The sequence below is a fragment of the Bos indicus x Bos taurus genome, chromosome 3, assembly GCF_003369695.1.
Source record: "Bos indicus x Bos taurus breed Angus x Brahman F1 hybrid chromosome 3, Bos_hybrid_MaternalHap_v2.0, whole genome shotgun sequence".
NCBI classification, from domain to species: Eukaryota; Metazoa; Chordata; class Mammalia; order Artiodactyla; family Bovidae; genus Bos; species Bos indicus x Bos taurus.
Window position 1 is genome coordinate 101,426,335 of NC_040078.1, and position 25,908 is coordinate 101,452,242.

The window sequence follows — 25,908 nt, forward strand, 5'->3', positions numbered from 1 at the left end:
CTACCAATACAACCAAGAGGAGCTGCTATACAGTTTAACTTTTTTATTTTTGACTGCCCTGGGTCTTCATTGTGGTGCTTGGGCCTCTCTAGTTTTGATGTTCGAGCTTCATTGCCCCATGGCATGTGGGATCTTAGTTCCCCAGCCAGGGATCGAACCTGTGTTCCCTGTATTGGAAGGCAGGTTCTTAACTACTGGACTACCAGGCAAGTCCTTATACTTTAAATATTTAAAGTAAACATATTTTCAGTAAGTTGGTGATTTGGTGAACTGGGCACTCAGCAAATTGGTCATCTGGCCAGTTGATTTTTGGGTAAGCATACATTTGGCAAATTAATTTACAGTGATGGGTCAGTTTCTTATTAAGTCATACATAGTAATTTTTATGATCCTAAGATAATTTATTTGTAACAGATACTAATATATTTACCCACACAGATATATATTTCAGATTCCCAACAGAATTAATTTCTCCTTCCAAAAAAGTTTGTGACTTTGACATTTCTCTTCTTCAGGGAGGGAGACCAGTGAGTGATGATTAAGTCCCCATCTGCCACTAATTCCTGGAATAGCAATCCTCCCTGGGAGGAAACTGCCATTTTTCACTTCAGAGTCATTATAAATGGAGATAAATTCCAGGCAGGACCACTTTGGAGAAGTCCCCCCTTAATTTTAATTTTGACTCTCTTAGGTTGAATGGGATCATTATTTTAAAAAATTCTAAAATCTTAATTCTATGGGGAAAAAAAATCCTCAGAAATTAGCAGATGTAGGTGTCAGAACTTTTTCCCTGGTTATTTCTATGAGAAAGTGAATAACAGATGAGAATGGACAATCAGAATCTGCTGCAGTGGGGACCAGAAAGCCATGACTTGGTCCCAGGTTTCCTCTTCTCCTCTTTGTAAGAACCTGGAAGGGCAAGGCATTCCTCACGACCTTCAAGACGGGGCTCATGGGGCTCCCTGAACCACAGCTCCTCCCGGGGCCCCTGCATGGCTGTGGGGGAGACATAATGTTACAAAATCCAGCTCAGACAGACAGACAGACATATTTCAGGAAACTGCATGAGAATATTGAGAAAGGGAAGAAAGAGGAAGAAAGAGAATCTTATCTCACCTAGACAGACATAGAGCCAGCACCACACATGTGCCCCAGGTGCCACACGTCCCACTGCAGTCGTTTTAAAACTTGGTCATAAAATTATTTGATCCTCTTCCCATCAAGAGGTAGAAGCTGCTTGCTTCCCTTGAGTCTGGGCAGGAAGTGACGCTATGTGACTTATGAAGCTAGGTCAAGAAATGCTATGCAGCTTTGGTCTGGAATGTCTTGGAAGCTTGCTCAGGCTGCCCCCTCTGGAAATCTGGCCACTGAGCTCAGAAAAGCCTAAGCCACAGAGCTACAGGGAGAGGCCACGTGAAGGTGTGCTGCAGGGCACAGGCCCAGCTCTGAGTCCCACCTTCAGGACCCAGCACAAGCCCCAGTCTGCTGGTGCAGCTCAAGGCTGGGACTAGGGCAAGGCAAGTGAGGCATCTGCCTGTGCTGCAAAATTGAAGGGAGGGGCCAAAATCCAGTAATCAAGAAAGATACTTTTTAATACAATTAAAAAATGAGAGCAAGGGGCTTTCCTGGTTGTCCAGTGGTTGAGAATCCGCCTCCCAATGCAGGGGACGAGGGGTTGATCCCTGATCAGGGAACTAAGATCCCACAAAGCTGAGGAGCACTAACTCCTCAAATTGCAACTAGAGAGGCCCACAAGCCACAATGACTGAGCCCCTGTGCTCCAGAACTTGTGCTCTGCAACAAGAGAAGCCACCACAGTGAGAAGCCTGCAAACTTCAGTGAAGACCCAGTGCAGCCAAAGAAAAAAAAAAGCAAAACAATTTATGATGAACAACCTATCAAAATGTTATATAAAAACAGAATTGGTAAGGGTTTCCCTGGTGGTACAGTGGGTGAGAATCCACCTGCTAAGGTAGGGGACACAGGTTCAATCCCCGGTCTGGGAAGATTCCACATGCTGCAGAGCAACCAAGTCCTCGTGCCACAACTACTGAGCCTGTGCTCTAGAACCCACCAGCCGCAACTGCTGAAGCCTATGTGCCGAACACTTGTGCTCCAAACAAGAGAAGTCACCTCAATGAGAAGCCTGCACACTGCAACCAAGACCCCCGTTTGCTGCAACTAGAGAAAACTGCGTGCAGCAACGAAGACCCAAGCCCAACTGCAAGTGAAGTCACTCAGTCATGTCCGACTCTTTGCGACCCCATGGGCTGTAGCCTACCACGCTCCTCCATCCATGGGATTTTCCAGGCAAGAGTACTGGAGTGGATTGCCATTTCCTTCTCCAGAGGATCTTCCCGACCCAGGGATCGAACCCAGGTCTCCTGCATTGTAGGCAGACGCTTTACCGTCTGAGCCACCAGGGAAGTCCAACACAATGAAAATCCAGTGCAACCAAAAATAAAAACAAACAAACAAACAAAAAATGCAGTGTCAGTAAGAGTGCCACATGGAGCCATATTGGAGCCTAAGAGAAAAGGAAAAAGCAGTGATGGTCACTAGCTTCACTCTAGTTCCTGTTGTGGCCCCCGTTGTCTTTCAGCTGAGGCCCTGGATATCATGGAGCAGAGATAAATTATGAATCACCTTCAAATTCCTGACCTACATAATATGTGACAATAAAATAGCGATCGTTTTATGACACTAAAATTGGGGTGGCTTGTTATAAGAAGTTCAGTTCAGTTCAGTCGCTCAGTTGTGTCCGACTCTTTGTGAACCCATGAATCGCAGCACGCCAGGCCTCCTTATCCATCACCAACTCCCGGAGTTCACTCAGACTCACATCCATCGAGTCGGTGATGCCATCCAGCCATCTCATCCTCTGTCATCCCCTTCTCCTCTTGCCCCCAATCCCTCCCAGCATCAGAGTCTTTTCCAATGAGTCAACTCTTCGCATGAGGTGGCCAAAGTACTGGAGTTTCAGCTTTAGCATCATTCCTTCCAAAGAACACCCAGGACTGATCTCCTTCAGAATGGACTGGTTGGATCTCCTTGCAGTCCAAGAGACTCTCAAGAGTCTTCTCCAACACCACAGTTCAAAAGCATCAATTCTTCGGCGCTCAGCCTTCTTCACAGTCCAACTCTCACATCCATACATGACCACTGGAAAAACCATAGGCTTGACTAGACGGACCTTTGTTGGCAAAGTATTGTCTCTGCTTTTAAATATGCTATCTAGGTTGGTCATAACTTTCCTTTCAAGGACTAAGCATCTTTTAATTTCATGGCTGCAGTCCCCATCTGCAGCGATTTTGGAGCCCCGAAAAATAAAGTCAGACACTGTTTCCACTGTTTCCCCATCTATTTCCCATGAAGTGATGGGACCGGATGCCATGATCTTCGTTTTCTGAATGTTGAGATTTAAGCCAACTTTTTCACTCTCCACTTTCACTTTCATCAAGAGGCTTTTTAGTTCCTTTTCACAGTAGGTAACCAGAATACCCATCCTCTGCTTGAGAATCTTACCATTTCCTACCTTCCTTCTCCTTTTCCTCTTCTGAACCATGTGCCTTGTTCCTAAGAATGCTCAGAAAGAGTCACTTAAGACATACAGCCTCCATGTAGCCATTTAGGCTGAAAAAACTAGGTATTTCAAATTCTATTCCCTTTATCATGACTGTTAGTACAAATTAAGGTATACACAATTCAGTCATCTCAGTTTATTCAGTTCAACAAATATTTATGAGCTTACTCTTGCCAGTACCCTTTAGGCATTAGGGATACAACAGTAAACAAAGAAGATGAAGTCTCAGCTCTTCTGGAATGGACTTTCTAACAGAGGACAGACAATAAACAAATAAATGAGGTCATTTTCGAAGGAGATAAATGCTATGATGTAAGATGATGGAGAAAGACCTAGAGGGATGGTGGGAAGGAATGGGGAAGCTTAGAGAGAGTGGTTGGAAGGCCTCTCTCAGAAGTGACGTCTGAGATGACACTTGAAATTTGAGAAGCTGACCATCAATTCCAGGCCTAGGGCTCTGCAAGCCATGGCAAGTATATAGTTCAGGCCAGGTGCAATGGGAAGCTAAGGAGTGATGTTGCCTAATTTATGTTTTAAAAATGATAGTGACTGTAGTAGGGGAATGGACTGCAGGGGCCCAGATTGGAAGCAGAAAGATAAACTAGGAGACAATAAGAGAGTCAAACAACACCCAGTTGGGGATGTGACTGGTGATGGAAGTAAAGTCCGATGCTGTAAAGAGCAACATTGCATAGGAACCTGGAATGTTAGGTCCATGAATCAAGGTAAACTGGAAGTGGTCAAATGGAAGATGGCAAGAGTGAACATCAACATTTTAGGAATCAGCAAACTAAAATGGACTAGAATGGGTGAATTTAACTCAGATGACCATTATATCTACTACTGTGGGCAAGAATCCCTTAGAAGAAATGGAGTAGCCATCATAGTAAACAAAAGAGTCTGAAATGCAGTACTTGGATGCAATCTCAAAAATGACAGAATGATCTCTGTTCATTTCCAAGGCAAACCATTCAATATCACAGTAATCCAAGTCGATGTCCCAACCTGAAGAAGCTGAAGATGAAGACCTACAAGACCTTCTAGAACTAACACCCAAAAAAGATGTGCTTTTCAGGAATGCAAAAGTAGGAAGTCAAGAAATACCTGGTGAAAGAAAGTGAAAAGTGAAGTCACTCAGTCATGTCCAACTCTTTGCGACCCCATGGACTGTAGCCCACCAGGCTCCTCTATCCATGAAATTTTCTAGGCAATAGCACTGGAGTGGGTTGCCATTTCCTTCTCCAGGGGATCTTCCCGACCCAGGGATCGAACCTGGGTCTCCAGCATGGGTTGCCATTTCCTTCTCTAGGGGACCTTCCCGACCCAGGGATCAAACCTGGGTCTCCAGCATGGGTTGCCATTTCCTTCTCCAGGGGATCTTCCCAACCCAGGGATCGAACCTGGGTCTCCCGCATTGCAGACAGATGCTTTATCGTCTGAGCCACCAGGGAATCCCAACCAACTCTTTGTGACCCCAAGGGGGCTATACAGTCCATGGGATTCTCCAGGCCAGAATACTGAAGTGGGTAGCAGTTCCCTTCTCCAGGGGATCTTCCCAACCCAGGGATCAAACCCAGGTCTCCTGTATTGCAGGCAGATTCTTTACCAGCTAAGCCACAAGGGAAGCCCTGAAATACTTGGAGTAACAGGCAAACTTGACCTTTGAGTACAGAATGAAGCAGGGCAAAGGCTAACAGAGTTCTGCCAAGAGAATGCACGGGTCATAGCAAACACCCTCTTCCAATAACACAAGAGAAGACTCTACACATGAAGATCACCAGATGGTCAATACTGAAATCAGATTGATTATATTCTTTGCAGTCAAAGATGGAGAAGCTCTATACAACCAGCAAAAACAAAACCAGGAGCTGACTGTGGCTCAGATCATGAACTTCTTATCGCCAAATTCAGACTTAAATTTCAGAAAGTAGGGAAAACCACTAGACCATTCAGGTATGACCTAAATCAAATCCCTTACAATTATACAGTGAAAGTGAGAAATAGATTCAAGAGATTAGATTCGATAGAGTGCCTGAAGAACTATGGACAGAGGTTCGTGACATTGTACAGGAGGCAGGGATCAAGACCATCCCCAAGAAAAAGAAATGCAAAAAGGCAAAATGGTTGTCTGAGGAGGCCTTACAAATAGCCGTGAAAAGAAGAGAAATGAAAGGCAAAGGAGAAAAGGAAAGATATATCCATTTGAATGCAGAGTTCCAAAGAATAGCAAGGAGAGATAAGAAAGCCTTCCTCAGTGATCAGTGCAAAGAAATAGAGGAAAACAATAGAATGGGAAAGACTAGAGATCTCTTCAAGAAAATTAGAGATACCAAGGGAACATTTCATGCAAAGATGGGCTTGATAAAGGACAGAAATGGCATGGACCTAACAGAAGCAGAAGATATTAAGAAGAGGTGGCAAGAATACACAGAAGAATTGTACAAAAAAGATCTTCACAACCTAGATAATTATGATGGTGTGATCACTCACCTAGAGCCAGACATCCTGGAATTCAAAGTCAAGGGGGCCTTAGGAAAAATCACTATGAACAAAGCTAGTGGAGGTGATGGAATTCCAGTTGAACTATTTCAAATCCTAAAAGATGGTGCTGTAAAAATGCTGCACTCAATATGCCAGCAAATTTGGAAAACTCAGCAGTGGCCATGCTGCTGCTGCTAAGTCGCTTCAGTCATGTCTGACTCTGTGCGACCCCATAGACGGCAGCCCACCAGGCTCCCCCGTCCCTGGGATTCTCCAGGCAAAAACATTGGAGTGGGTTGCCATTTCCTTCTCCAATGCAGGAAAGTGAAAAGTGAAAGTGAAGTCGCTCTGTTGTGCCCAACTCTTAGCGACCCCATGGACTGCAGCCTACCAGGCTCCTCCGTCCATGGGATTTTCCAGGCAAGAGTACTGGAGTGGGGTGCCATGGCCTTCTCCTATACAGTGGCCATAGGACTGGAAAAGGTCAGTTTTCATTCCAATCCCAAAGAAAGGCAATGCCAAAGAATGTTCAAACTACTGCACAATTGCACTCATCTCACACGCTAGCAAAGTAATGCTCAAAATTCCCCAAGCCAGGCTTCAACAGTACATGAACAATGAACTTACAGATGTTCAAGCTGGATTTAGAAAAGGCAGAGGAACCAGAAATCAAATTGCCAACATCTATTGGATCATCAAAAAAGCAAGAGAGTTCCTGAAGACATTTATTTGTGCTTTATTGACTGCCAAAGCCTTTGACTGTGTAGATCAAAACAAACTGTGGAAAATTCTTAAAGAGATGAGAATACCAGACCACCTGACCTGCCTCTTGAGAAATCTGTATGCAGGTCAGGAAGCAACAGTTAGAACTGGACAAGGAACAACAGACTGGTTCCAAATAGGGAAAGGAGTATGTCAAGGCTGTATATTGTCACCCTGCTTATTTAACTTATATGCAGAGTACGTCATGAGAAACGCTGGGCTGGATGAAGCACAAGCTGGAATCAAGATTGCCGGGAGAAATAGCAATAACCTCAGATATGCAGATGACACCACCATTATGCAGAAAGTGAAGAACTAAAGAGCCTTCTGATGAAAGTGAAAGATGAGAGTGAAAAAGCTGGCTTAAAAGTCAACATTTAGAAAACTAAGATCATGGCATCTGGTCCCATTGCTTCCTGGCAAATAGTGGGGAAACAATGCAAACAGTGAGAAACTTTATTTTGGGAGGCTCCAAAATCACTGCAGATGGTGACTGCAGCCATGAAGTTAAAAGATGCTTGCTCCTTGGAAGAAAAGTTATGACCAACCTAGACAGCATATTAAAAAGCAGAGACATTACTTTGCCAACAAAGGTCCGTCTAGTCAAAGCTATGGTTTTTCCAGTAGTCATGTCTGGATGTGAGAGTTGGACTACAAAGAAAGCTGAGTGCCAGAGAATTGATGCTTTTGAACTGTGGTGTTGGAGAAGACTCCCTTGGACTGCAAGGAGATCCAAACAGTCCATCCTAAACGAAATCAGTTCTGAATATTCATTGGAATGACTGATCTATAGCTGAAACTCCAATACTTTGGCCATCTGATGGCAAGATCTGACTCATTGGAAAAGACCCTGATGCTTGGAAAGATTGAAGGTGGGAGAAGGGGACAACAGAGGATGAGATGGTTGGATGGCATCACCGACTCAATGGACAAGAGTTTGAGTAAACTCCAGGAGTTGGTGATGGACAGGGAGGCCTGGCATGCTGCAGTCCATGGGGTTGCAGAGAGTTGGACACAACTGAGCAACTGAACTGAACTGAATTGACAGAGCAAATTCCTAGGCAGGTTGAGAAGTCCAGGGTCCCCGAGGAGGAGAAAAGGGTCTGGGGCTCTCAAGGAGGAGATAGGGCTCTGGAATTCTCAAGGAGGAGGAAAGGACAGATGTTTTTTCCTATATTCCTTAGTAAGGATTATATAACAATAATGAATCCTGCTTGAGGACATGTTTCTCCTTCCGGAAAACCTTCTGACTAATCCTGTTATCTTAAAATGTATATTATGGGAGTAGGTCTAGTAAGGTCTTTACAACCTTGAGACAGTCTTTTGCTTTATTGTTATTACCAATTAAAAAGTATATAATTTTGTTGCTAAGACTAGGGATTGGGGCACTCTCCGTCCCCTTCTGATGTCTGTGTCAGAAGCTTTGTCTGTCCCTTTCTCACTTTAATAAAACTCTGCTACACAAAAGCTCTTGAGTGATTAAGCCTGGTCCCTGGTCCCAAAGTGAAATCTTCTTCTTTGGAGACCACAAATCTGACACCATTTAATGTAAATCATCATCTTGGGCACTCATCTGGGATCTTCAGAACAAGGTAAGAACACTCAGAGCTCTAGACTCTCTGCTTTCTCAGTATACACGTTTTCTGCTTTACTTTACTAACTCTACAGGGTGCCTGTGTGAATGAATGCATGCCCTGCTTGAAGCAAGTGATGAGCCCTGCTCTGCAGTTTTGCGGTGCCTCGTAATGACCAAAGGCAGCCCCAGAAAGGAGAACCCTGTCGGGGGATTAATCTGACCTGCCAATGTCAAGAGACACCCAAGGTCCCTGTGAGGGGAGCGACCAGAAATGGGTGAAGCGTGTGGACTGAACTTTCCTTTCTTGGTCACCTTTTCCTGGTCTCTTTGACCATTTCGTAATTGCTTGGGGAACTAGAACTGCTAACCTAATCTGTCGGATTAGGACTTTCAAGGGACTTGTGACCCACGCTGTTACTATGTACTTTTACCTAGGCCCCGTGTATGGAAGCGCCAGCCTTGCTAGGAGCCAAAAATTACAAGAGTACATTTGGGAGTGAGGCCAAGCTCTAGCTCCAGGAATGTCTCTCAGGCTAGAGGTCTCTCTCTTGGCTGCCTGCCTCAGGGGCCAGAGACCTAAAAGTGAGTCTTTGTTATGGCTGTGCCTCCGATCTATGTAGATAGAAGCACTGCTGGTGACCATAAGGTTTTTGAGGACACAGGTTGGGAATTGCAGGACCTGGTCAGATTGAAAGTGCAATGGGCTTCTTCCTTTGGTAGCACTAGCTCTTAGTGGACCGGAGGAGGCTCTTCAGTGGCTTTTGTCCCAACTCCTTAGATATTATTTCTGTGGAATCTGTGGGAATGAACTGGAAGGACTGACCCTAATAACTCAAGGACAAAAATAACTTTTTACTCACTGGCCAGCCCTTCACCATCTCTTTTGCTATCACTTGTACTGGTGTGGTGATGCTTGGAAGGAACATATTGGTTTTATGTTTGTACTGGTTTTATTGTGGTCAGGAATATACTCAGGGTCATGCACAGGCACTCAGGAGATGAATGTTTCCCCGAGCAGCCTTAGCTTGGGAGGCATTCTGGAAGGTTACTTTGATTGCACCCCAGGTGGCAACAGAGGTAAGCAAGGTTTTAGCGGTGAGGAACTGGACGTCAGTCAAGGATGCCATCAGGTCTACCCCTGGCGCATCTCCACCCCGTCTCGGTGGTAGAGCCAGGAGGGACGAGTGTGGTGCCTGCATTGGTAAGGGACAGACTAAGTCTGACCAGGGAAGGAGAGCTTCGGTGTAAAGTCTGTCCATTCCCCCATCTAGAGCAAGGAGGGATACCTCCAGTAGAAAGATGCACTGGTCGTTTTTTTTTTCTCTCTTACAGATGGGAGCTAACAATTCCAGCCTCACTCCTTTGAACTGTATCTTGAAAAACTGGGACAAGTTTGATCCCCAGAGTTTAAAAAAGACATGCCTGATCTTCTGTGATACTGAATGGCCATGGTATCCATTGGAGGATGGTGAATGGTGGCCGGTTGGAGGGTCTCTTAATTATAATACTATTTTACAATTAGACTTGTTCTGTAGAAAACAAGGGAAATGGATAGAGGTAGCATATATGTTGCCCTTTTTCTCTCTGCGAGACATGGCGGACTTATGTCCTAAGGGTATAGATTTGGATATGAAACCTTCAGCTCCCTCTAGTCCTCCTACTTTGCCCCCATACCCGGGGCTCCAAACTGAGCAAACTGAAAGTCAGGGAACACACCCAGGAAGGGTTGTCTTGGTCTCAGTAAAAGCCCAAACTGAGATTCAGACCGCCCATTTAGAGTTCCAAACAACCCCAAGGGCCTCACCAGCAACCTATAGCGTATCTGAGCAGAGAATTAGATGTAGTGTCACCTGGGTGGCCACTCTAAGTATAATCGTGGCAACTGCTTTATTAACACTTGAAGCTCTCAAAATAATCAATGGGTGAAATCTTACTGTACTGACTTCTCATGATGTGAGTGGAATCTTTAACTCTAAGATTAATACTTGGATGACAGATAGTAGGCTTCTTAAATATCAGTCATTGTTGTTAGAAGGACCAATAACTAAGCTCAAAGTTTGTGGAAATTTAAATCCTGCCACTTTCCTTCCTGAGAAAGAAAATGAAACACCTGATCATGATTGTTCCCAGTTTCTAACTTTAAACTATGCAGCTCAGGAAGATCTAATGGATACCCCATTAGACAATCCTGACATGGAAATATTTACAGATGGCAGTTCTTTTGTTCGGCATGGGAAGTGTAAAGCAGGTTATGCCGTGTGACGGCTGAACAGGTTTTAGAAGCAAAATCTCTCACCCAGGAAATGAGTGCCCAGCTAGTGGAGCTTGTAGCTCTGACCTGAGCTCTAGGGTTAAGCAAAGGGCAGCAAGTAAATATCTACACTGATTCTAAGTATGCTTATTTGACTTTACGGGCTCATGCTGCAATATGGAAAGAAAGACAGTTTAAAATGGCAACAGGAGAATCTGTTAAGCATTTCAGAGAGATTGAGAGACTTTTAACTGTATGTATTGTTCTAAAGAAGTAGCTGTTATCCATTGCAAAGGGCACAGCAGGGATGGGAGTAAAGTAGCCTAAGGTAATCAGCTGGCTGACTGTCAAGCCAGGAAGGTGGTGCTTTGTGAAACCCCTTCACTGCAGACGCCTTTGATCTGAACAGGTCCTGTGGAACAGGAAAAACCACACTATACTAAGGAAGAATTAAAAAGATATGAGAAAAGAGGAGCAAAGATTACCAATAAAGGATGGTTACAGTCTGAGGATGGATGATTAATAATTCTTGAAAATGCTCAATGGAAAATTCTTAAGGGTTTATACCAGAGTTTTCATTTAGGTATTGAGAGTACTTACCAGATGGCTTCTCGTTTGTTTGAAGGTAGAAGTGTAATGAAAACTTTAAAGAACATTATCAAAAGATGTGAGGTGTGTCAGAAAAATAACTCAAACACTGAAAAGCTAGCAAAATCTGGGTTACAACGAAGTGGAAATATCCTGGAGAGGACTGGGAAATTGGTTTTACTCAAACGCCAAAAGCTAATGGGTATTCTTGCTTACAGGTTTGGGTGGATTCTTGCTTACTGGATGGATCGAGGCTTTTTCCTGTCATAGTGAACAGGCTAAGGAGGTTATAAGAATTTTAATCCATGAAATTATTTCCAGGTTTGGCCTGCCACAGAGCCTTCAGAGTGACAGTGGCTCAGCCTTTAAAGCTGCTGTAACTCAGGGGGTGTCAAAAGCTCTAGGAATAGAATATTACTTACACTGTTTCTGGAGACCCCAATCCTCAGGAAAGGTTGAAAAAGCTAATGACATTATTAAGAGACATCTGCGCAAATTAACTCAAGAGATGCAGGACAATTGGTTTAAAGCTCTACCCATAGCTTTAATGAGGGCTTGAACTGCTCCCCCAAAGGAGGAACTGTCCCCCTTTGAATGTATTTGAATGTAAGGGTCTTCTTACGCACAGACATTGTTATAGACCCTGAAGCCCTGGAATTAGCTAATTATGTAACTCAGCTCTCTGCATTTCAACAGGCATTAACGGAACTCTGGGAGGTGACTCCTGACCCAGCCTCTGAGTCAAGCCAGCCTCTCTTTGAGCCAGGAACTGAGGCCCTGATAAAAACATTGAGATTTGGGGGCCAATCCCTTGAGCCCCTCTGGGAAGGCCCTTGCCAGGTTATTCTTTCTTTTCCCACAGCAGTCAAAGTGCCAGGAATTGATTCGTGGGTACATCACACTCAAGTTAAGAGGTGGCACCCTGACCAGAACTAAGTGATGTCATTTTATGTCTTTACTTGCTATGCTCTGGCTTTGTACTTTTCAAATGGGCCTGATAATCTATGTCAGCCTGCTTCTGCTGACTGCAAAAATCCTGGGTCTGCCGTTTGATCCTCAAGACAATGACTTCCTGTCCTGGCTTACTCCTATGCTGCATTCCACAATCGGTCTAACTGCTGGGTCTGCAGACCACTCGCCTCTTCATCAGTGGAAGGCTTCCTGTGGTGGGTTTCTCCACTTCAAGGAAAGGACTTCTTCAACTCTGCGAATACCTTCACCAACAACAATCATATGTGATGCCTCTTCTTGATCTGATGACATCTAACAATCCTAAGAGGGACTGGTTTAACATATTGTACCTTAACTATGGACATAATGTGACTTTTAATTTTGATTAAGTTTTAACTTGGCTTAATGACCGTTTTGCCTTATATCTGTAACTGTAAAACAGGGTTTGTTTCTAACTGTCTGAAAGCTTTTAAGTTACAAATGGTTATCCAGGCTCCTATGAGTGCCACGGCCACCTCCAACTATTACTTGGGGATCCTGGATCAGAGACTCTTAATATGAGGGTTAGAAGAATATGTTGCCTTAACAATTTAGGGATGGAAGGAAGTAGTTATGGAACGAAATGACGCTCCTTTCCCTTGGCAACATAATTCTCCTAAAAGAAAAGGGGGGAATGAGAGAGTCAATTCCTAGGCAGGTTGAGAAGAAGTCCAGGGTCCCCGAGGAGGAGAAAGGGGTCTGGGGCTCTCAAGGAGGAGATAGGGGTCTGGAATTCTCAAGGAGGAGGAGAGGACAAATGTTTTTTCCTACATTCCTTAGTAAGGAGTATATAATAATAATGTATCCTGCTTGAGGACACGTTTCTCCTTCTGGAAAACTTTCTGACTAATCCTGTTATCTTAAAATATATATTATGGGAGTGGGTCTAGTAAGGTCTTTACAACCTTGAGACAGTCTTTTGCTTTATTATAATAACCAATTAAAAAGTATATAATTTTGTTGCTAAGACTAGGGATTGGGGCACTCTCCATCCCCTTCTGATGTCTACATCAGAAGCTTTGTCTGTCCCTTTCTCACTTTAATAAAACTCTACTACACAAAACCTCTTGAGTGATCAATCCTGGTCCCTGGTCCCAAAGCAAAATTTTCTTCTTTGGTGATCACAAATCTGACACCATTCACCATAAGCTATCAACAGGATGGTGGGTTAGCCTAGGTGATCACAGTGGGAACAGAGAAGGTAAGTGGAGGCAGAGCCTTGAGGACTTGACAAGGATGGAATGGGTGGGAGGTGAGAGAAAGTCGGTCATCTGGTATCAGTCCTATACTTTTTCTTGAGCAATTGGGTTGGTGGTGGTAGCTTTTACTGAAAATAGGAGAAAGAACAAGTTTGGGGAAGAAAATAAGACAGGAGGGAAGGGGGCAGGGCACAACTTTTAAAGAATGACATGGGTGTTGAGAAAAACAGGATAGGACAAAAACTGGTTACACCCTACTAGGCCCAAGATGGTGAAAGATTCAACTTCCAGTAGACTTTGAGCTCCATTATACACTCATTGTAATACATTCAGTTCAGTTCAGTTCAGTTCATTCCCTCGGTCGTATCCGACTCTTTGCGATCCCATGAATCCCAGCACGCCAGGCCTTCCTGTCCATCACCAACTCCCAGAGTTCACTCAAACTCACATCCATCCAGTCAGTGATGCCATCCAGCCATCTCATCCTCTGTCATCCCCTTCTCCTCCTGCCCCCATTCCCTCCCAGCACCAGAGTCTTTTTCAATGAGTCAACTCTTCGCATGAGGTGGCTAAAGTATTGGAGTTTCAGCTTTAGCATCATTCCTTCCAAAGAATACCTAGGACTGATCTCCTTTAGAATGGACTGGTTGGATCTCCTTGCAGTCCAAGGGACTCTCAAGAGTCTTCTCCAACACCACAGTTCGAAAGCATCAATTCTTCGGTGCTCAGCTTTCTCCACAGTCCAACTCTCACATCCATACATGACCACTGGAAAAACCATAGGCTTGACTAGACGGACCTTTGTTGGCAAAGTAATGTCTCTCTGCTTTTCAACATGCTATCTAGGTTGGCCATAACTTTCCTTCCAAGGAGTAAGAGTCTTTTAATTTCATGGCTGCAGTCACCATCTGCAGTGATTTTGGAGCCCCAAAAAATAAAGTCTGACACTGTTTCCACTGTTTCCCCATCTATTTCCTGCTGGGAGCCGGCATATTGCATGTTGAGTGCAGCACTTTCCACAGCATTGTCTTTCAGGATCTGGAGTAGCTCGACTGGAATTCTGTCACTGCCGGTGGCCAGTGTGAGGAACTCCGCCCATGGCAGGGGTCATGGGGAGGGAGGCTCGGCATGCGCGGGGGCGGGATCGAGCTTCAGGAGTCCCCCTGGAAATTCTCGAGCATATACCCCCGGGACCAGGGTCTGCCTACTTTCTGCTTTGGGCTTTCGCCTGCACCTCTGACTTTACGGGGGGCTGTCCCCCGCTGCCTCTCTCTGAAAAAAGAGTTGGCTTGCAGTTTCGGTTGATAATTCCTGGGTGTGACAGTGTTTAACCTGCAAGCTCCTTTGGAAGTCCTCTAGCCTGCCTGAATAGGTTTTTCCGGCCGCATGGGATTGTTCAGAGCCTCCCAACTGTGAGAGGCAGGAGATGTTCTAAACTGTCTAAACACAGATTCTTTTGAGTAGTTGGAAGATTGATTGGAAATTGTATTGGTGAAGGGATTTTCACTTGTTGGGCCAATGTTTGCTGCTGAGTTTCCGTGTCCCTTGCCTGCTGTGTCCCTGGCAGTGTATTGATTGATATAATTGGTGTAAGTAGTGGCTTTAATGTTTGTAACCTGGGACCCTTGAGTTGATTCTTTTTCTTGTTATAGCCCACCACACCTTTGCGCTGTGGGAATGCAACTTTGTCTAATGCTTTTGGAGGGTGGCTCCTGACCAATCACCTTTAGAGAGAGATAAGTTTTCTGAAGAAAAGGTCTTGGAATGTTGACAGGCCTCCGGGCCAGAGGATGATGCAGATCACCTAAGCTTTTGCATATGATGGGTTTGCGGACAGAGGGCCTGGCTTGCTGCCTGACTCTACTCCTTCCCCCATTATCCTCTATGCATAGCTTGGGGTATAAAAACTACTTTGGAAAATAAAGTGCGGGCCTTGTTGGCCGAAACTTGGTCTCACCATGTCGTTCTTTCTCTTACCTTCTGGCTGAATTATTCAGCCTCTTTTCTACACTGAATTTCCTCACTGAGCTATCCTTATTTCAGCCTCTTTTCTCCACTGAATTTCCTCACTGAGCTATCCTCATTCTAGTACTCTTTATATCCTTAATTAACGTTTAATTAAGCAGTTGTTTCCTGATCTTCGCCTACGCCGTCTCTCCTTCGAATACCCTGGATCAGCCGGGGCTGGTCCCCTGCAATTTCCCATGAAGTGATGGGACTAGATGCCATGTTCTTCGTTTTCTGAGTGTTGAGCTTTAAGCCAACTTTTTCACTCTCCACTTTCGCTTTCATCAAGAGGCTTTTTAGTTCCTCTTCACTTTCTGCTATCAGAGTGGTGTAATCTGCATATCTGAGGTTATTGAGATTTCTCCTGGCAATCTTGATTCCAGCTTGTGCTTCTTCCAGCCCAGCGTTTCTCATGATGTACTCTCCATATAAGTTAAATAAGCAGGGTGACAATATACAGCCTTGATGTACTCCTTTTCCTATTTGGAACCAGTCTGTTGTTCCATGTCCAGTTCTAACTGTTGCTTCCTGACCTGCATATAGGTTTCTCAAGAGGCAGGTCAGGTGGTCTGGTATTCCCATCTCTTTCAGAGTTTTCCACAGTTTATTGTGATCCACACAGTCAAAGGCTTTGGCATAGTCAATAAAGCAGATTTTGAAATAGATGTTTTCCTGGAACTCTCTTGCTTTTTCCATGATCCAGTAGATGTTGGCAATTTGATCTCTGGTTCCTCTGCCTTTTCTAAAACCAACTTGAACATCTGGAAGTTCACGATTCACATATTGCTGAAGCCTGGCTTGGAGAATTTTGAGCATTACTTTGCTAGCACGTGAGATGAGTGCAATTGTGCGGTAGTTTGAGCATTCTTTGGCATTGCCTTTCTTTGGGATTGGAATGACCTTTTCCCGTCCTGTGGCCACTGCTGAGTTTTCCAAATTTGCTGGCATATTGAGTGCAGCACTTTCACAGCATCATCTTTCAGGATTTGAAATAGCTCAACTGGAATTCCATCACTTCCACTAGCTTTGTTCATAGTGATGCTTCCTAAGGCCCACTTGACTTCACATTCCAGGATGTCTGGCTCTAGGTCAGTGATCACACCATCGTGATTATCTTGGTCATGAAGATCTTTTTTGCACAGTTCTTCTGTGTATTCTTGCCACCTCTTCTTAATATCTTATGCTTCTGTTAGGTCCATGCCATTTCTGTCCTTTGTAATACATTAGCATATGCTAAATAATACACCCACAGGCCCCATGATAGCTCCAAGGCTGACCCTAAAAGGTCAAAAAATGGGTGGTGGCCCAATTGCTAGAAATCCTTACTCCTTCCCTCAAATAAATAATCCTCCCACTTAATAGCCTATGAAATGACCCAGCCCATAAAAACTAACCCCTCCTGCACCCAAGGGAGGCTCAAACTTTCTGAGTCTGACTGTATTCTGCCTATGGAAATCAAATCCTGCTTTCACTTTACTTTGACTCACTCTTGAATTTTTTCCTGACTCTCACTTGGTGGCCTGTCCCAGGGATTCTCCAGAGACCTAGGATATGATCATTCTCTTGTTCTCCTACAACAAAAATCAAGAGTTCTGTTTTGGCTATACATTTCAGATGTTATTAGACATTCATGGAGATTTCAGGGGAGAGATCAAGGCCAGAGGTACAGACTTGGTAGCTGAATACATAACACATACATGTGGTGTGTAAAGCCATGGGACTAGACAAAAATCACTTTGCTGACAAAGGTCCATCTAGTCAAAGCTAGGTTTTTCCAGTAGTCACATATGGGTGTGAGAGTTGGACCATAAAGAAGGCTGAGCAACCAAAGAATTGATGCTTTCAAACTGTTGTGCTAGAGAAGACTCTTGAGAGTCCCTTGGACAGCAAGGAGATCAAACCAGTCAATCCTAAAGGAAATCAACCCTGAATATTCATTGGCAGGACTGATACTGAAGCTGAAACTCTAATATTTTGGCCATGTGATGTGAAGACCTGACTCACTGGAAAAGAACTTGATGCTGGGAAAGACTGAGGGCAGGAGGAGAAGGGGGCAACAGAGGATGAGATGGTTGGATGGCATCACTGACTCAATGAATATGAGTTTGAGCAATTTCTGGGAGATAGTGAAGGACAGGGAAGCCTGGCATGCTGCAGTCCATGGGGTCGCAAAGAGTCGGACATGACTGAGAGATTGAACAACAACAAGCAAAATCACACAGGGAGAAGGTGTTGCTATAGAGGTGGGACATAGGCTGACCCAACAGTCTAGTAAGAGAAATAGTAAAAACCAGCAAAGGAGACTTGGTGAAACCAGACTGCAGGAGGAAAAATCAATATTGTATCACAGAAGCTGAGAGAAGAGAGTGAGTTGTTTTTTGACCAACTGGGTCAAAAGCAACTGTGAGATCATGTAGGAAGCAAATGGAAAAATGGAGCTGGAGGGGAACTTGAAGTCAAGGAACTTGGAACTGTGCATTCCTAAACAGGATAAATTAATCTTATTTGGGGGGGGGGGGTTATGTCTTTTACATATTGTTTAATCCATAGGTTAGCAAGGAGGGACTCATTTTGAAGATGGGTGATATGCAGCCTATTTTAAAAAATATTTAAAAAATTTACCAGCTTTATTGAGGAATAATTGCCATCTACAGAGCATGTCTACATGTGAATGAAGATGAACTGCCAGAGAAAAAGGGAGGGGGCAGCTTCAGAAGAGAAGACTGAGGGAATGTGCTTCAGAGAACAAGCAGAAGAAGTGGGGGGCCTGTGATGGGAGCAGGGACAGTCAGCTGTAAAGGGAAAGAGAAGAGAGAAGGTGGGTGGCCTGCCAGGCAGGTTGGTAGGCTTGGAGATGGGAAGGTGGGGTTCTCAGTGTAAAAGGAGGTGAAGTCATCTCCTGGCCTCTCCATCGCAGACACCCATGGCAAAGGACAAGGGTCACCAGGCCCTCTGAGCCTCTTCACCTTCTGTTCTCAATGGGACTCTCCCTGAGAGCCCACTTCCCCTGGAGCCTCCTCAGGGAAGGATGTCCTCCCCCTACCTCCACCGACCACCACACAGCACACAGGGCAGAGAGCACAGCCTCCATACCTTCCTCCTTCCAAACTATTCCTTTTTCTCCTCCAATACAAACAAAGGCAAACAAAACCCCAGGGCTTGGTATAGTACTTGGCACACCACAAATGTTCAGTCAATACTTGTTTTTTTTTTAAAGAAGAAACCAACCCTACCCTTACAAAGGTTAGTCCCTTCAGCCATATCGTCTGTGTCCCCTGATGTTGCCGTCATCCTGGGGGCGCGGGTTGGTGGCGGGGAGTGCTCCACCTTGGCCATGCAATTTGGTGTCCTCAAACTCAGAGAAATTAATCTCTGGTCGTCCTATCCAGTCACTGCTGTTAGGGCCCCACCTAAGGCCCGTCAGACCTTCCCGCCCCCGCCCTTGGCGGAGTTGCTGTGGAAACTGAGAACTGTATGCCTGCCTGCTAAGTCGCTTAAGTCGTGTCGGACTCTTTGCGACCCCATGGACTGTAGCCCGCCAGGCTCCTCTGTCCGTGGGGATTCTCCAGGCAAGAATACTGGAGTGGGTTGCCATTTCCTTCTCCAGAGAACTGTATTCTTGCCTTTAACTTCCGCTCCACCCATCTTGTGAAAGAGTTCCCCCTAGTGGACAATCAACGCACATGCAAGCTCTGAATTCCCAGGGACACAAAAGACTATTTTGAAAGCGCCTAGTAAAAAAAAGGAAGAGTAATTCTTTCATTCAACAGACGTTTCTTGTACTCTGTTATGAGTCTGGCTTATCTGAAATTATTTTTAGGTGCACAGTTTTGCTGTTATCACACCAGCAGACATCAAACCAAGAAGGCAGTCCAAAGCTTCAGGCCCCTGCGGCCTCTGACAGAATAGGTTGTTACCTAATAAAAACAGAGGGACTCAAGATGGGGTCCAGTATGGGAAGAAGGTAGGCCAGTTCAGCTCTGGAGGGCTTTATTGGAAAAACTGAAGCTAAGCCATATTTTCCATAAATTTATTCAACAAACTTATAGTGTGTACCACCCTTTTTTTGTCAGGCCCTGAGCTGGAAAAAGATGAATCAGACCCCATCCCAGGCCTGAAGCTGCTCACTAATACAGTGTGCATGGGAGGACTCCTTCTCTCATCCACTCAGCAGACATGTACCCAGGACCTAACCTACGCTGGGGACTGTGCTGAGGGTATTAGGAGCAAGCGACACGAGCTACAAGAAAACTGTTCACTGTCTATGTAAAGGGCGGTATATTCTGGAGATAACTGCTCCAGGGGAGGGAGGTGCTGGAGGGGAGAGGGGTGCAAGGTGGGAAAAGGATGCAGGCTGACATTTGGATAGGGTTGAAGACAGGTCTGGAAAGGCCTCAGTGAAGAAAGCTTAAGCTGGGAAGTGATGGATGAGTGGGAGTGGTCACTTTGCCACATGGAGGTGGGGCGAGGGGAAGGAGGTCACAGAGCCACACAATCTAGTCTTCTCCAGGTTGTATGATTAAGTCTCCTGACATGATTCTACCGCCAGCTCACCCCCTTGCTCCAATGCCGGCTACAACCCTCTACTGGGCCTGATCTTGACCTAGGTGCCTCCACCACTTCACTCCCTCACCGGTGACTCCTCCCCAGCTAGGAGACTGCTCCAATTCCAACATGGCACTGCTAATCAACATAGGCTTCCATGTATCCCTGCAGGGGTCAAACAAATACAAAGTAGACAGTGCTGCTGAAGGCAAGATAAGACAGACATTCAATTTCAACACTGCTTCTGAAAAAATAATCTAGGCTGGAAGTGAACCCCAGGATCTCAGGTGCATACCTTAACTCCAGTGCCTGTATACTCTTTCTGCCCACCCCCAGGCTTCCTGGACCTGAGGGTTCAGCCTGTCCTCCTGGACACAGGTGGCCCTTCCTATCTGGCAGGCCTCCCTGTCCTGGCCTCCTTGGCTGGGCCACCTAGGTGGTCCCCAGTCATGTCCCTCCTCTCTCTTGCTGGGGCCTCTCTCCCTAGCTAGATCAGCACAGTCCATTTTGCTGTCTGAACAAAGGCCTTCCAGCTGGCCTCCAGCCTCTAGTCTCCCTGCAGTGCTGGCTCGCAATGCCATCTGGCATTCTAGGAACTCCACGATCTGGTCCTGGCCTACCTTCCTAGGTCTTCCTGGAGTGAGACCTCTACCAAACCTCCACCAAATGGCCTCCCTGCCATTCCCTAGACACATCTTGTACTTCCCCGTGTCTAGGCCTTGACACCAGGCTCCTTTCCAGAATGCTCTCCTCCTCTTTCTACCTTCCCTAATCTTCCCATCTCGAAGGCTCATCTCAAATACCACCTTCTCAGAGAATCCCTCTTTGATCTCTCCTGTTGAAAACAGAATCTCCCTTTTCTGAACCATTGTAGGAGCAGGGAAGAAAAATAATATCCTATAAACACCTGCCATGTGCTACATTTTAAAAGCACAGGCTTTGGAGTCAGACAGCTCTGGTTTGAATCTGGTTAGCTGTATAAACGTGTGTAACAGCATCCTTCATCTCTCTGTGCTTCAGTGCTTTAGCTTGAAAAACATAAAAATGCCAACCCCCACCATTCATTCATTTGAACATTTGAATATCTAATATGTGCCAGAATCTATACTCTTGTGGTTATTTTGAGAATTAAATGGAATGATGCATGGAAAGTGGCTGGCGCATAGGCGACCCCAATAAATAAAAACCTATTAATACTACCATTATTCAATCTAGTTTCTTAGAAGAACAGTCCTCAGGGTGATTTCTATTGGAGGGGATGTGCCACATAAGTCCGGGAACCAGAGCCAGCCCTGGACCCAGGAAGATTTTAACAACTGCAAAAGCATGTGGCTGATTCCTAGTGCAGAACGTGACTGTCATTTTCTGCATAACTTGCCCATCAGTACCAAGGTAGCACCTTCCGTCTGCAGAGGCTGTCTTGGACATTCAATAAGGCTCTTTGTGAATAGGAGAAAACGTCTCAGAGCCAGTCTGCCTAGTTCTCGTGGCCACCTTCGGCCATCTGGAGCAGACCCGCCCATCTCCCTTACCTTCATACTGGACTTCCAAGTGCATCGTGCAGAGCACCTTCAGCACACAGTCCACGATGCTGGGGTGTGTGGTCCCGATGATTGACTGGCAAGACAGACAGGGGAACAAGGTGGTTACTCTTTCCATCTAGTCCAACTGAGAGAAGTGAAAAGCTGACTTCCAAACAGCCAGGCGGCCTGGCTGAATGGGGAGTTGGCAGGGACAGGCGAGCAGCAGTGAGTCACGGGGCCTTGGCCCCCACACTGAAGAGGTTCATTTCTTCTGGAGAGGAGGGGTGGAGATGGGCAGCCGGAAATCTCCCGAGACTCTGCCAAGGTTGCCACTGGACCGCCTGGCTCAGGAGGCACTCAGTGGAGGCTAGCCGGCCATTGCTAGAAGTGCAGACACCAGTTGGCCATCTGGGATGGGCACAGGCCCGAGAGAAGGGAACTCATCTAAGATCCTAAGTCTCTTCTTCAGCAAGACCTCACCCAATCAGGCAGCCCCCCGCCCCGTCTGCATCTTCCACCCCTGCCTGCGCATAGGGTTCCTGTGCTTCGGCGTTAAACATCCTCACACTCACCCAGCTTCAGTGCAACTGCCCTTCAACTCTGTCTCTTCTCACTACTGCTCGCTCCCTCTTTATACCTAAGCTTCCGAGGGGAAGCCACGTCTCTGTCCTCCATGTATCCTTTGACAGGAGGCTATAATTTTTGTTTTCCTGCCATTGAATAGTCCCCCAATTCACCAAAACCTTTCCTGCTGGGCCCAGGTCTGTTGTACCCACACAATCTCTCTACTGTATTTGAGCCAGCCGATCATGTCCTGCTTCTTGAAACTCCTTTCCATTCATTTTCACAGATCTGTGCTTTTCTGTTCTCCTTCTACGGCTTCTGGTTCTTTTTCAAAGAGGCAGCATGGTATATGGGGAGAATAAGCTCTTGAGGTAGAGCTGGATTTAATAGTCACTTAGTAAATATCTTCCATGTGAGGCCTTGAATAAGTCACTGAACATCCTTCTAAGGCTTGGTTCCATCACCCGTTAAGGGGATAATAGTCCTTGTCTCCATCAGCTATTGTGAAGACTGAAAGAGACAGTGTAAGTAAAGCCCTGAGCACAGTGAAGGAGGCACTGAAAACATGGGAACTGGAAATAATAATGCTAATTAGATTTTTACTGGTCTTCTTCCTGAGCTCATCTCTCAAATGTTGGTGGTGTTCCTTCTCTTCTTACTTGGTACACTCTACCTGGGTGATCTTACTTACTTCTACTCTTTCAGATACCACTTCTCCACTCAGAAACTCCAACAAAAGGCCATCTTCATTTCGAGTCTCTCTGGAGCCTCAGACTTTAATTTCCTGCTGTCCTGTGGGCGTCTCTACTAGATGTCCCCAGCAGTGATTCCTCAGTGCAGCTAGGAATCATCATTGCCTGGGGAAACTTAAAGGCCCCCTGAAAGCTGTCAGATTCTCTGGGAGCGGGGCTCAGGATTTAGTATTGTTTGCACAAGTGACCCATCTATATCTTTGCAACCAACTTGGCCTGCTGCTCACATGGGCCCTTGGGAGCCATTGAGACCCATCAAGTTTATTGGGTAAAAACCTAACTCCTCCAAAATCAAAGCCATGTTTCCTGTTCTCTTGGTGGAATACAACTCACCCACAAAGTCCAAAACTGGTGTCTTCTTGATGGCCTTTCTTTTTTGTTTTAAGATTTTTTAAAAAATATGGACCATTTAAGAGCGATGGGTCTTCATGGATGTGGGGCTTTCTTTAGTTGTGGGCTACTTTCTTTATTTTGGGGCTACTCTTCATTGTGCTACTTGGGCTTCTCATTATGGTGGCTTGTTGCAGAGCTTGGGCTTTAGAGGGCACAGGCTTCAGTAGCTGTGGCTGTCAGGCCCTAGAGTGCTGACTCAGTAGTTATAGTACATGGGCTTACTCTCCTCGAGGCATGTGGATTCCTCATGGCTGAGGGATTGAACCTATGGCCCCTGCATTGGCAGGCGGATTCTTAACCACTGAGCCACCAGGGAACTCCCTAAAGTCTTTATTGAATTTTCTATAATCTTGTTTCTGTTTTATGTTTTGCTTTTCGGCCATGAGGCATGTGGGATCTTAGCTCACCAACTAGGGATCAAACCCCCACTCCTTGCATTGGAAGGTGAAGTCCCAACCACTGGACCACCAGAGAAGTCCCTCTTTGATCTTTTAGTTGTCTATCCACCTGCAGCCCCTCCTGGAGCTGTACTGAGAGCTTTAGATGGTTCATCTCAAAACCTCTCTTGCAGTCATGGTGTTCCCGCCTCACTAGGCATGGTGTCTTCATGTGGTCATCACCATGCCCCAAAGCTGACCTTTCTGTATGCCAGGGCACCCAGAGGAAGGCAGGAGCCAATGGAAGAAAGGCAGTGTTCCCATGCATTGGAGATCTGGCTCCTTTCTTCACTTACATGCAGCCTACAATGGCACCCTGCTTCTTTCCCTATCAAATTGACTCCTTTAATCTTTTCTATGGTCCTTCCATCATCCTTGTTGCTTGTCTCAACCACTTTTAAGTCTGCCAGCATCTTTCTGATCCTTAAGTAAACAGGACAAATCAGTCTGCTGGGAGACACGAACTCTGCCCTGCTCTGGCCTTCTGGAAATAACGCTGATTGAACAGCAGACAGGCAGTGGGAGGTTGAGCTGTTTCTCATGCCTGTGTGGAGTGCAACTGTGGAAGGTAATTGTCAGATTACTGAGTTGGAATCAGAATCACTGGAGTGTGTGGTCTGGGCTTACCTGGGCAGTCCTGAGTGTCTGCAGGGCCAGCTGCTGAGCTTTCGGGGATGCACACGGCAGCAGAGCTATCAGACCTTTGTACACTTGATTCTGGTACTTGGGATTACCGTGGATCAAAGAATCCAACAGGACCTGCACTTCTTCCTGAGTCTCTTCTGACTTGGACTTTGCTAAAAATTCTGCTATGGATCGTACACCTGAGCAAAGGAGAGAGGAGATGCCAGGTGGGAAGGGGTTTATGAAAAGTATCCTCACTTGAGGTTATATAATATGAGATAATAGGATTAAGATCTATTTAACCAGTCCTGTTCAAAGCAACATCGAGGCTCTGTTCTCATGCTGCATCACTGTTTTTTTCATCTCATGGTTATGTATCCGGAGGATTTTGTTTCAACCTAGGCATGTTAGCTTGTCAAAATCTGTTTTCAAATTTAAAATGGCTCTGCAAAATGCACAAATAAAACTTGCCTGTTTGATGGTTGTATGATAACTAACACGTAGGTAGCAGTCAGCACTAGATGTTTTAACAAATTCTACTATATTTAGTCCTGGAAACTACACTGAGAGAGAGGTGTTAGTCCCATTTTATGAATAAATACACCAAGGCTCAGAAAGACATGAGAGAAGGGCAGTGAGGGATGCACCTTAGAGAGGGGTGCGTGGAGACGGCCTCTCCCGTGCATGTCTCAAGCTGAGTGCTTGGGGAACACCCTGAAGTGACTGGGTGACTTCCTCTCCTAACTGCCCTGGAAGCTCTCTGAGGATAAGGACTGTATTTTATTTAGCTTTGTATTCCCAGCACCTTAGAGTATGCATGCGTGCTCAGTTGCTTCAGTTGTGTCCGACTCTTTGCAACCCTATGGACTATAGCCCACAGGCTCCTCTGTCCATGGGATTCTCCAGGCAAGAATAATGAGTGGATTGCCATGCCCTTCTCCAAAGGATCTTCCCAACCCTGGGATTGAACCTGCATTTCCTGTATTGCAGGTGGATTTCTTATCATTGAGCCACCAGGGAAGCCCAATTTACTGTATACCTAGCACCATATTTAACAATTTTAGTTCAATTTTATTTCTAGAATTATTCACAAATGACTCAATAACTCTTTGCTGAATGGATGCATGAAAAAGGATATATTTGAAATGAAGTATTTCCAAAACTACCACGAAAAGATATGAGCAAATGATGAATCAGGAAAGTCATAAATCTCGGTCTTCTTGTGGTGAATATGGATGGGAGCTAAGTGAGTCCACTCTACAGAATGCTTCCTGTGCAGCCAGGTCCCTGGGGCATTTTCCTCTAGCAGTTCTGGGGGTCCCCAGGGAGATGGGGGTGGGGAGTGACACCCTCGTCCTACATGATACCCACCGTAGCTTTCACAGATGAGCTCCTTGTACTTCCTGCCGGAGTTTGCAATCACCTGAAGTAGCTTGATGGATTCCTTCTTGTCCTCCTCCTTGATCTTATTCAACGCGAGTATTTCCAAGAGTGTTAGGACCCCTCCAACCTCAAGAAACTCTATGAGGTATCGATTACTGTCCAGAGAAATAGAAAAGTAGAAATAAGACACTTGTCAAGTTCCTTGGCACTAACCTTTCTAAGGTTATGATGCTTTTGAACTATGGTGTTG

General features: G+C 45.5%; 1 protein-coding gene across 2 annotated transcripts in view; it reads right to left on the reverse strand.

Moving 5' to 3' along the window:
- The window catches only part of ARMH1 (armadillo-like helical domain containing 1), a 62,489-nt gene that overhangs the window by 10,653 nt on the left and 25,928 nt on the right, over positions 1-25,908 (reverse strand). For both annotated transcript variants that reach the window (XM_027537472.1, XM_027537471.1), the window contains exons 5-7: positions 25,647-25,813; positions 24,279-24,475; positions 21,515-21,599 (exon numbers count right to left, since the gene is read on the reverse strand). In XM_027537472.1, coding sequence (XP_027393273.1) covers positions 21,515-21,599; positions 24,279-24,475; positions 25,647-25,813 — 449 coding nt within the window. The remainder of the gene's footprint in view (positions 1-21,514; positions 21,600-24,278; positions 24,476-25,646; positions 25,814-25,908) is intronic.